Source organism: Montipora foliosa, chromosome 9 (assembly GCF_036669935.1).
Source record: "Montipora foliosa isolate CH-2021 chromosome 9, ASM3666993v2, whole genome shotgun sequence".
NCBI lineage: Eukaryota > Metazoa > Cnidaria > Anthozoa > Scleractinia > Acroporidae > Montipora > Montipora foliosa.
Window position 1 is genome coordinate 31649309 of NC_090877.1, and position 12500 is coordinate 31661808.

The 12500-nt window shown below is 38.3% G+C and overlaps 2 protein-coding genes across 2 annotated transcripts in view; one reads left to right on the plus strand and one right to left on the minus strand.

The window, feature by feature from the left end:
- LOC137971252 (uncharacterized) overlaps positions 1 to 12500 on the minus strand; it is a 251111-nt gene that overhangs the window by 172919 nt on the left and 65692 nt on the right. The gene's annotated exons all lie outside the window — the stretch shown is intronic.
- LOC137969388 (RNA polymerase-associated protein CTR9 homolog) overlaps positions 1 to 12500 on the plus strand; it is a 61538-nt gene that overhangs the window by 21534 nt on the left and 27504 nt on the right. Inside the window, exons 10-17 of the mRNA XM_068815602.1 lie at positions 1387 to 1474; positions 2722 to 2829; positions 6277 to 6384; positions 6896 to 7015; positions 8850 to 8966; positions 9545 to 9634; positions 10518 to 10646; positions 11307 to 11490. Of these exons, the coding sequence (XP_068671703.1) occupies positions 1387 to 1474; positions 2722 to 2829; positions 6277 to 6384; positions 6896 to 7015; positions 8850 to 8966; positions 9545 to 9634; positions 10518 to 10646; positions 11307 to 11490 (944 nt within the window). The remainder of the gene's footprint in view (positions 1 to 1386; positions 1475 to 2721; positions 2830 to 6276; positions 6385 to 6895; positions 7016 to 8849; positions 8967 to 9544; positions 9635 to 10517; positions 10647 to 11306; positions 11491 to 12500) is intronic.

Genomic DNA, 12500 nt, shown 5'->3' on the forward strand with positions numbered 1-12500 from the left:
AATCAGCATTAACAATATTAATTTAGTAACCAATTTTAGCAAGGATTTCTTTAATTATTTTCATCGTTAAAGATTTCAGTCTGAACGTTAGGGGGTTTGTATAAACAACCCAAGATGACATTATTTTCCTTATTTGGTTGAACAATTTCAACAAAAACATATTCAAGGCCGCATTTTGTAGATTCAAGGTCACACCTTTTCTTGTATTCAAAAGTATCACAAAGAAATATGCCAGCACCACCTCCTGATCCAACACGTCAGGGGTTAGAAATGAAACTGTAACCAGGGATACTATACAAATCATAAGAAGATGTACCTAACCAAGTCTTAGAGAGGCCAATGGCAGAGAAAGATGTATTAAGGGTGGAGAGGTATTCCTGTAGGTCATAGGAGTGTTTTTTTGAGGCTGTGTATATTTAAGTGAAACAACGAGAAGCAGTTAGAGGAGTCTGCAGACACATTAAACTGTCTAGTGTTCATATAAGTGCATCTAGATAGTAAGTTAGAAGTTGATATGAGCATATTGATGTCTGATCAAGGTCAGAGTTGTGAAGAAGTTGATAAGTATCAGGGTCTTCCAAGAACAGATTTAAATATTTATCTCTCAAAAGAGAGCTGTCAAAGTTGGCCGAAGATTGAAGATCTAACGAGGTAAAAAAAAAATTGGTATCATTATCAAAATGATTAAAAAGAAATATATCAGGAAGGCAGATACCACAATACCAGTCATCATCAGAATACGTCAAGTCATTATATGCTGAGAGAGATGTAATAGGGGGTGGGCATAAGTGGTATTCAGGGGGGGAGGGGCTACATGGTGGTACATGATGATGTATTAAAGGGGGAATAGATGAGTGACAAAAGGGTGTGGTAGGATATACAGAGATAGTGGTGAAGATCAGGAGAAGTAGAAGGGACAAAAAAGGATCCTTTTTTTTTGTCTCATTCTTTTGAGATCCGCCTTTAAACAATCATGCCCCCTTTGATTAACTACACCCCTAAAAAAGGAAAGTCCTCTTTTTAGGCAATCAATAAAAAAAGGAGTTTACAACATTTAAACTGGTTTGAAAAAAATTAAAGCAGAGGAACAAATTGAACTACAGCAAATATCAGACAAAGAAAAATCAATATGGAACTGGTTTGAAAAATTTAAAACCAAGACAAAGTTTGGACCATAATATATACATGACTGTTACATAATATTTTCCTCTTTGAGAGATCTTAGGTTAAAATTTAGGGTTTAACTTTCTAGTTTCGCTATCACTGTTGTTAAAACAGGATCCTTCAAAATCACAATGTGTTTCTTATATTACAACATGTACATGTATCTTGTGTTCTGTTGAACTACAACTTACTCCCACGTGGTCTCTCTCTTTCTCTATACAGACTGGCATTTGAGCGAGCCCTCTGCTTGGATCCACGGTGCACTGGAGCCATGACAGGTCTTGCCATCCTTGAACTGAACTCAAAAAAGGTAAACCCTGATGATGCCAATGTAAAGGATGAAAACGCCAATCACTAGTCCCAGAATACGCTAATTAAGTATAGTACCATTGCATGGTTTCCAAAAGGGGTGGTATTCCTCAGGGGATGTTATTCCACAGGGGACGTGCCCATCCTCTTTGCTGTTCTTGTTGATAATTTTACACTTACTAGGAATTGGAAATATGAAAGCTTAACATGAAGAAGATCTAACCGTGTATATAAAGGCAATTCTGATGTCCAATGAAATCACTTGCATTGGAGCAAGATCTGTGGTTAATTATAAATGGCACGAAAAAATGATTAAGATATGGTCATTGATTTTCTCAAGTAGCTGGTATAAGCCCTTCCCAATGCCCCCAGTTATAATACACATCTGTTCAACAGTTCATCCAAACTGTATCAGTCATCACCTTTCTGCAGTGCTCATCTGCTCCCCTTGCAGACAAGCCTAAGCCATAGATAAGAACTTTGGGTAGGCAATACTAGGCAGTGCGCTACCACCAACAAGGCTGCTAAATACACATGTATGAGCAAACAGTCATTGAATCTGGTTGGTGTTAATGGGGGAGCACTGCCTTGCGTTAGCTTAGCCTGTGCAACTTCTGGTGATTGTGTGGCAAAGGGACCTCACTTATCTCTAGCTCCCCAGCACTACGAGCTGAATGCAAAACAGTATGTGCTGGATTATGGAAGAGTATCAGTTAGCGGGCAATATTCAGAGGGCAACGCAGCCAACAAGCTTGGGGGAAGTCACTGCGCAGACTTGACAGAACCGCATTGGAGTGACCTGAGTTTATTTGAGTGCATATAATAACAAGGCCCAGCCTTGACTCCAGAGGGAGGGGATAATGCTGTGGATCATACTAACCTGCTAGCGACAACAAAGCCGTAAAGTTCGAAGCTAGAATTATCGTACATGTAAATCCTTAGTGCTTGTTGACCTCGGCAACTGGACTGCACAATCGCTTTATTGAAAAAAGAACCACCTTGAAAGAGTCATTATCCATTTACTACATTTTACGTGTACATTGTACTTGCGTGACTGTAAAATTGCCCCATTCATCATTATCTGTAGAGGAAGTCAGAACAATGTACCAGTACCACTGAAAAATTTGGTCCTTGTTATCTATCTAAAATAGCATTGTTAGATATTTTGTTGAAAAAGGTGGAGTTATTTATGCTAGTGTAACTTGTAACTGATAAGAGACTTACTGTCTTGTTCGTTTTGGTTGACAGGGAGATTCAATTAAGAATGGTGTCCAGCTGCTTTCACAAGCCTATGGACTCGATAACTCCAATCCCATGGTTCTGAATCATTTGGCAAACCATTTCTTCTTCAAGAAGGTATGCTGTACATTAAATTAACTCTCAATTATAGTAATTCAGGAGGCCCCATGAACCATTAGTTTCAGTGTGGGACTTGAGATCTGCAGTCCTTTGTTTAAGCTGGGGACTGACTATTAGGTTTAGTTGTTCTTAGTTTTCCTTGGTTCAAATAGTCTGCAGCATTGGTTCAAGTAGTCTGCGGGGTGTAATGCCGGCTGGTTGTGTTTTCTCAAGCTGTGTTCTTTAAATTATATTTCTGCTCTCTAATGTATGCTCACGGCATCCAAACGATTCACTACATCTCCTTAAGCAAAAAGGACTGAAGTCATATACTTTTTGCACTGTTACCACAACTTTCGTGGTAGTGTGGTCACTCTTCTAAGAAATTGAGTGTACTTATGCATTTCATGCACACTGTCATAAGACTTTCCTGGCCTCAAGTTTGGCATACTAGCTCAACTTACCGTAGTTGCTGGTTTCCTACTGATATGGCTTCTTTCATGTGGCGATATTTCTTCCAATCCTGGTCCAGCTGCTAACTGTAATAAAAACCTATGTTCAGTTTGCCAAAGAAGCGTAGCTCATAACCATGAAGCAATTCAATGCGATCTTTGTCTCTCCTGGTGCCACATCAAATGCAGCAAAGTAACACCTGCTGAATACACCAAACTTGCCTCCTTGACTGTCAGCTTTCCACGAAGCTGCCCTGCATGTGTTACAACTTTAAAGATTCTGCCTTTGCTGATAATTATTAGCAATCTTTCTTCAGACGTTGACATGAGTATTCTGAAGGAATCCCAAGATAACATTAACAACAACATCAACCAGTAGCTTGACCACCTGTCAGCTTCCAGCCCCCCACCATTCCAAGGTAACTTCCTGCTAAAGGGGAGGATTATCAACTGCAATGGGTCCATCTCATTTTCAAGCTCTTCTTAACTTTCGATCACAAGCCTGATATCATCCGTGGCTGAGAATCCAAGCTCTACCACAAAATGCTGACCTATTCTGTCTTCCCACCCACCTATACTATGTTTAGAAAGGACAGAAACAGTAATGGAGGAGGTGTGTTCCAGGCAATTAAGCCTGAAATAGTTTGCAATCAAGAGCCTACCTTTGGAGTGATTGGAAAATCCTCTGGTCATCAGTTAAGATCAGTATCTGTAAATCTCTCCATCTAGCATTGTGTAACGGATCACCAAATTCTCCCCAAGATGTTTTGGAAAAATTTTTGGTTTCTTTAATTTGTGTTCTTGTATCCTCTAATCATCACCCAAGCATAGTAGTGGCAGGAGACTTCAACCTTGAGGGTATCAACTGGTCCGCTGAGGTTCCATTATTTTGTTAACAACTAAGCTACCTCAGCTCAACATAGTAGGTTTCTTCAAATTATAGAGGACTTTTCACTCATGCAGCATGTGAGGTGCCTTACTCGTCCAACATCTGGAAAAACGTTGGATCTATTATTCTCATCCTACCCACGTGTTATTTCTGATATCCACACTGTATCTGGAACGAATGATCATCTGGCAGTCCTCTTTCATATCAGTGTTAAAGCTTCAAGAGTTTGATGGCTTAAAGAAAGTCCATGTCTGATTCCGCAGAGAATTGCTGAATACTGACTTGCTGAATTACTGATTACTGATTACTGTACATGTAGATATCTACTTTTAATAAAGATTTGGCATGTAAACAAGTTTCTCTTTTATCCATAGTTATTATTATTTATTTCAGGGCTGTCATTAAGTTTTGAAGCAGGTGTAACACTCATGATTTCACCTGTAACATGTAAATACCTGGCCAAAGGCCATGTAAAGGCAGGGTCAAAGGGCCTGAGCCCCTAGGGGGTCTGGGGGCATGGTCGCCCAGAAATTTCTTAGAATTAGATGCTCTGAAATGCATTTTCCTGCACTCTGAGGTGTAAATCTTATATTTTCTCAATCAAAAAGTGATGCAAACAGGGCAAAAAGATAAACTTCACAATGAGTAAAGATAAAGCAACCACATGGAAATTATCATGCATCACAGAACCGTGGAAAATGGTCAGCGGAATGCCATTTACATGTATATCAAGTACAGTGTATTGATAATGATTTTGTCACTGAAAATGGTGTCGGAATCCAACAACGATCAATCGGGGATGTTCTCCAAAAGTTTTTTTTACGGAAAATGTTTGGGTTTTTACCAAAAACATGTCTTAGAATCTGGAACACACGTCAGGCAACACTAGGCAGCAATTATAATTTCTTTAGAAGGTAAATGTTTATAAATAAATTTCAATTTGTTTTGCTCCATGACTATTAATTTTATTCTGCAGCAATCATCACCCGTAACATTTTACTGAGCTCAGCCGTAACAGGTGTTACGGGTTATGGCCTCTAAGGACATCCCTGTATTTATTTATTCCTATTAACTCCCAGACAGTGACTGGTATAGTGTTGCAATGTTTTCCATTATGGTTAATGGAATGTGACCATACTAAAAGGGCTATTCTTGTCGCAATAGTTATCTTCGTGTTCTTTGAAGTTGGTCGTTCAAGGTCATAAAATCAATGGTTTTGTTGTACATGTAAATAAAATGAGTACATTAAGACTGTGTTCCTCGATCTCAGATTATAACGTACACCTGCATTGGCCAAATCTGTTAAGGCCTTATTCATTACTGCTAAAGAGCATGTGTAATGCCTACCTGCTACATAGTAGAACCTGTGCAACTGGCTACTTTAATAGACAGAGTCTGGCTATAAAAGCCTCAGTTAGCCGTGATTTGCATATAGCACTAATGTTTTTCTCAAATGTTAAACTATTGTTAAAAACTGCACCAAGATTACGAGCCGATGCTGATGACTGCACTGGGGAAGTACTAATTCTAAGAGAGGCCAATACTGAGAAGTAATATCAAGTAGCTCTGATCTGTCACTTTTGAACTTAAGCTTATTACAGCACATCCAGTTGTCTATCTCACAAGCACAGGCCTCAATTTGTGTGTCAGAGGTAACTGACACTCCATTTTATTTGGTAGTGGTGAAATAAATTCGAAGCCCATTTGATCATCAGGGTTTGACTGCTGGCCCTTGGATGACACCCAGTTTTTTTCCTGTGGTACATGTATGAAGTTGTACACGAAAAAGACTCTATACAGCTGTCAATCTCTATTGCCTTTCCTTCTCTTCATTCAGGTGTTTATTCCTTGACTTTCCACACATTACATGTATCTTACAGTGTATTGCAGCAACAAAATGTACAGAATGTTCTTTGCCAAAATTCAGTGGAATGTTGCATCATAAGCGTTGAATTGTGACGACAATTTTTGGCGAGTGTTTGTGCTTACTCAGTGCCCATTCAAAGTACACCTACACAAAATGATAAAAATATGCATGTATTTCATTATAATAGTAATAACAACAAAGAATAAAATAAAATATCGTAGTTTCTTGTACTGTTGTCAAATTTGGTCCTCATTTAGGAATACAACAAGGTTCAGCATTTGGCTCTTCATGCATTTCATGGCACAGAAGTTGAAGCCATGCAGGCAGAGAGCTGTTATCAAATGGCCAGAGCGTTTCATGTGCAGGTAAATGTTCGCATTTGAGTCTTGAAGTTTCTTTAATGTCTAATGATATTATCATTACCATGCATCATCAGTTTTTAAGTTTTTGTGAAATGCTGAAAATACACACAGTTCATCAATGTTGTCATGCTAAGTTTAGACTTTACATGTAACATTGGAAAGAAAAAATCCAACAAGTGTAAGCCATTTTATTCAAGTTTGGCAGTGTCCATACAGAGTGTTAATTCCAGTTTGACGGATGTATGTGAAATGCAATGCTTACAGTGGTGTTTAGTTGTAGAGCCTTTAGGGTTGTGAATTTGGTCGAAGACCACTTGCAATTGACAATAAAAATTAATCTCCTTGTTGCTGTTCTAACATCCCTGTATTTCTGTTAAGCATATGGTAGCAACAAGCATCTTTCATTTACAGGTATCAACTACTAGCTAGTACATGTAACAGTAAGAATGCTCATTATTTTATTTTTCAAGTCAAGCAGGTGTTACACAGTTTACTTCTTACTGTCTCTCCAAAGGGTGACTACGACCAAGCATTTCAGTACTATTATCAAGCTACTCAGTTTGCATCACCAAACTTTATTCTGCCTCATTTTGGACTAGGACAAATGTACATCGCAAGAGGGGATGCAAACAATGTGAGTGAACATATACCGTAGGTTTTATATACCGTAATTATAATTCTGAATCGAATTCACATCGAAAGATTAATGACAATTGATCGTAAAAACACGACAAATTCTGCAGTCTCTGACTTTTATGAATCAAGGGAAAGGTCATGATGTTCTGTCAAAAGGAAGAAATTGACCATGTGCTAGGCATTCATGTAGGTTCACGGGATCACCTTGTGTCAACTGAATGAACTACAGGAAAGAATGTTAATCGTTCGTCGTTTTCAGAGTAAAACAACATACTTTTTAGCCAAGAAACTTCTTTCTTTGGTTTTTAATTTTGTTTTAATATTTAACTGAAATCACAATCATGCTGACAAGCACGAAAGCAAAAGAAATGGTTAATTAATATGAAGTTTTTTACTATCTGAATGTTTTTGGGTTAGTATAGCAATATAAATTATTATTGTTGAAAAATCTTGGTGATAAAAAGGAGCTATGTCACGTAAATTATGTAATTTCATGACCCCAAAATTTGGCAAAAAAAAATTCCTGTCTCCTCGGATATCACATTTCAACACACATATGCAAATTTATTAAGCTCGAATATTACACAACATGATGAATTTATAAAGGCCACCTTTTCCAGCAAAAAAAAAAAAACTATTGAAACAAACAACGTAAATTATTTGCTATTAGAGGCAAAAAACCCTTCCTAACTGATTGCATGCACGAAGACAACATAACCCAATCATGTCAAATTACCATACACAACAAATGAATTTCAGGATTAAGCCCTTTCCTGAAGAACCTTTTTCTTGAATAATGAAGCACAAAATAGATGATAAGCTTTCTTTGAAGACTGTGCAGAGTTGAGTGCAAATAAATACAAATAGCCAGACAACAGAGATCACAGATCCACTTAAGGTGTTCAATTTCTTCTCTTTCTTTGTTGAACCCATAAGTTACCAGAGAATTTTCCATTTGGTTTCAGTGTTGTACATAACATCACACTTGGTAAAATATTAGAAATACAACTCACTTTGATTACGGCTCGACGGGCAAATGATCGTTGTCTAAGTACATTACTTGTTGCGTTTAAGATTCCAGATATTTATTTTCCACCGCCTGTGTTTATCCAATAATGTTGACGTTCCAAAGGTATAATTATTTTGTTTAAAGATCCACCAAAACATCATTAAATGTGTTTCAATGACTTTGACACCATTGCAGGTTAATAAAATATTCTACTGTGTCCACCAGAGAAATCTACGCATTTCTCCTCGCCCCCTGAAACCCATCAAAATATGCGCAGAAGGCTCTATGCACAAAGTCACTACTTAGTAGGGTAGTGACAGGAAAGACTTTTCCCGACACAGAAAAATAAAAAGACAGAGAAATGAAACGCAGATTCTGACTGTCACGCAAAGAATCTGCTTTTTGGAAAGACAATTAAAATGTCAGTCATGCTTCGCTTTGCAAGCAATCTAAGGAAATCTGTGACATGATACCGGTAGTTCCCAATATACGCAACACCATGTATTTTCAAGGTACGAATGTGTCATTGTCTATAATGACCAGTTGATAGTGGAAACGCCTTCGGAATTAACTTTTTCGATAAGAATGTTTGCAAACATTGCCAGTGTGTTGAAAAACATTGGAAAATCATTGTGAAACATTGAACAAAATTGCCAGTGATTGATGGGAAATGTTGTAAATGCGTTACAAATTATTGGCAAACGTTAGAATTCATTGTAATGCATTCAGAATGCGTTTAAATGCGTTCTATGACAAATTTCATTAAGCCTGGTTTTCCCAAAGACAGCCACTTATACAGATTATTGTTCTTTTTGTGCCATAGGCTGCCCAATGCTTTGAGAAAGTTCTGAAAGCAACACCTGGAAATTATGAGACACTTAAAATCTTGGGATCCCTGTACAGTACATCTACAGACCTGGAAAAGAGAGAAACAGCTAAGGTGACTTCAGAATTAGGGACATGGTGATGATGATGATGATGATGATTAGTGTAGCTTTTGCTTAGAGAGGGACAGGCAATATGCTATTGCAGTTTTCTAACTTGTGGCCCTCTAATCCAGATTGAATTGGAATTTGTCCAGAGTGTTGGTTTTTCAGGAGAGGGGAAAACCGGAATACCCAGGGGAAAACCTCTCAGAAAAACCTCTCGGAGCAGAGCAGAGTCGAGGACGAACAACAAACTCAACCCACTTATGATGTCGAGCCCGTAAAGAAGACCCCAGGCCACATTGGTGGAAGGCGAGTGCACTCATCACTATGTGCAACCCTGCTGTTTGGCAGCGTACAGCAAGGGTTATTCCTAGATGGTCTCCTGTCCAGAAACTAACCCTCGCCCAACAGGGCTTAACATTAATTTTATCACCATTTGGGAATCAATGTCAACCCTGTGAGCCAACCATACTCCCCCAATCTACAGGTTCCTTTGTTTAAAATAAATACAAGAGTTAAAAGGTTTAATCTTGTGGTAATTACAATTTTGCATGTCTCATGTTTTACATTTATTATTGTTCATGTACAGAACCATCTGAAGAAAGTCACAGAGCAGTATCCTGATGATGTTGAAGCCTGGATCGAATTAGCTGGAATATTAGAGCAGTCTGATGTCCAGGTTAGTTGTCATCTATAGGGATATACAGAGTGATCTCATGGGGAGAATACACAAAGGCTTAATGGAGGGTGCCCTAGGATGTCCCCAGTTGACGAGTAAAATCTTCTGGCATTAGACAGAGTGAAATCTGTCTCACTCCCAGGGGTTAGTGGGTTAATTATGGGGGGGGGGGGGGGGGGGGGAGAAAGACCCTAGAGCCAGGACTATTGTAGAAGCTAAGGGTGAGAGCTTGAGGTTAATAATGTTTGGGATTAGGATTAATTTTATTGGCCCTGTCATTGTAATGCCATGTGTTTTTTACATTTTGGTGATGAAAAGTTTGGCACCAGCTTAAGGAACACTAATTGACATGGGTAGGCTTTTTGGTTAAGAGAAGTGGGGGACCGAAATCTATGATTTGCTTTACCCTATTTCAGCTGTTACATGGGCTTTGGTTGATGATCGTATCGCCTAATGATAAAGAAGTAGTTTCTTCCAAAAAAAGAGACCCAATTCTTGACTTAAATTGCACAAACCATACCCTATTTCAGACCAAAGTGATCAAAGTCAATACCCGATTTCAGACCAAAATGGTCAAAATCGATACCATATTTCAGACCAAAATGGCTAAAAAGGCATATCCATTGGGTCTGCACATACCTATATAGCACATATAAGGGAGTGCCCCTCCTTGGGCTTGGACGATCCTAGAACAAGAAAAAAGAAGAAACAGTGGCAGTCAAGCATTTAGATACTGTATCAATACAGCTGTAATACTTAGGACAGGATTAATAAACATGACAACCATAAGCGAAATTTCTGCATGTAAATTGGTGGCCTGACATGACCTAATTATGTACAATTTAACATATCACATAAAATTAATTCTTGGTATTTGTTTTAGGCTGCCCTTCAAGCATATGGCACAGCATCTCGTCTTCTGAAAGAAAAAGTCAAGGCTGATGTTCCTCCAGAGATTCTAAACAACGTGGGAGCATTGCACTTTAGACTGGGTAACCTGAATGAAGCAAAGGTGAATAATTGTAGTGCATTTAAGAGGAGATCTTTTTATCTTTGATTTTACTCCTGAAGGAACAATTATTATTTGTTATAAAAATCATGGATTGCTCAAGGTTGAGTTGTTCCATTTTCTTGATGCCTTCAAGTGATGTCAGCAACTCATACCACTTGTTTCTGAATAATACATGCTTTTGACAGATTATTCATAGATCCTCTGAGCAGATATTCACAACAGACTGTATGTGTACTTTGTCAAACTGATCTACATGTACCTGTACTCAATATTTGACTTGCTTGCTCTTTGTAAAAAGCACACTCATGAGGGAAGTTTGTTTGTCTAATCTGTTTCTCAGGAAATCAGCCAAGCAACCAGCTCATCATTTTCTTGACTCAAAACATGAAAGACTTGTTTCTGGAGTGTCAAAACTTGACTTCACTGTTGAGCATTGAGAATTGAGTCTCGAGTCAAGTCTCAAATCTTGAGAGTGACTTTCAAGTTTGATCAGTACTGTTGGTCAAGGGGTAATCTGCTCTGGGAAGAGCAGAGATAACATTATTATTCTTTGTGCTCCTTCTTTAATTTTTTTTGGTGTGGACTTCTTTTTACTGTGAGGCTGAGCACTATGTTCCTTTGAGTACTGTGGTGATGTTTTGCAATTATTTTTACTTTCAGAGGTTTTATGAGTCATCTCTTGAGCGCTGCAAGCAGGAGAGTCAGGCTGATGAGAGTTATTACAATGCAATATCTGTCACCACAACTTACAACTTGTCTCGTCTTCATGAGTCCTTGTGTGAGTTTGACAAAGCAGAGGCACTTTACAAGAACATATTAAGGGAACATCCGAACTATGTTGACTGTAAGTTGCAGTAAGATTTGTGCATGTGTTCAGTAAAGTGGTTGACATTTTCCTATCATCGAATTGACTTTCACTGTAAATTAGTTTGCCTCGATTTCCTTCAATTTGCATAGACCCATATAGGTCACAAAAGTTGGGTAAAGTTGAGAAAATGGGTTGTCATTTGTCCCATAGCTGATCAATTATGAGGCCTAAGTCTATCCTTGAGATGAAGCCAAATCAGTTTTAAAACTTTTCCACTGCAAAGCAGTTTCTGAACATCACCTTGGGCATAAATCCATTCCTCTCTGGCTATCTTGATTCCAAAGTTGAGAATAGATACAGAGACTCAAGCCCAAGCCATCCCAAAGATGCCTCTTTATATAGTAGCCCAGCTTCATCAAAAAGTACTAGGGGTGGCGATGGTACCTTCAAAATCTTGCCACTCACAAACGTTTCATCTGAACTCAAAATCTACTCTCTACTGTCTTTGACGGATAAACATAACTGATAATATTAAATGAACCGTTAAAACATTTAAATATAGAGAGTGATACGCACAAATTAAAAATAATGTAGAAATAATGTTTGGAGGAATGCGAAAAGCGCTAAGATTGGTGTTTGTTTAAAAGAATGTTATACACTGTATTGTCTAGGGAGTGGGCATGAATTGTTGTCCACCTCAACGATTTTGGCCCTATGCCATGACTCAAGTGTCTTCCTAATGTGGTTATTTCCTTTGTCAATAATCGTAGAGTTATCATAGTCAATTACATTATCAAAAGTCCATGCATGTTTTGCAATGTTTGAACCTTTAGGTACATTGTTTTAAATTCCTGATATTCTTTCCTGGTGCTGAATGATCTTTTTGTTTCACCAATGTAATTCCATGGACAAGATGCGCATGGGATTTTGTAAACAACATTGCATTGATCGTCTTTAGGAGCTTCAAACTTGGGGGCAGGGAATTCCTGTTGGAGAGTTTTAATTGGTTTGTTGGTGACTTGAATGTCATGACTCTTAAGAATTTG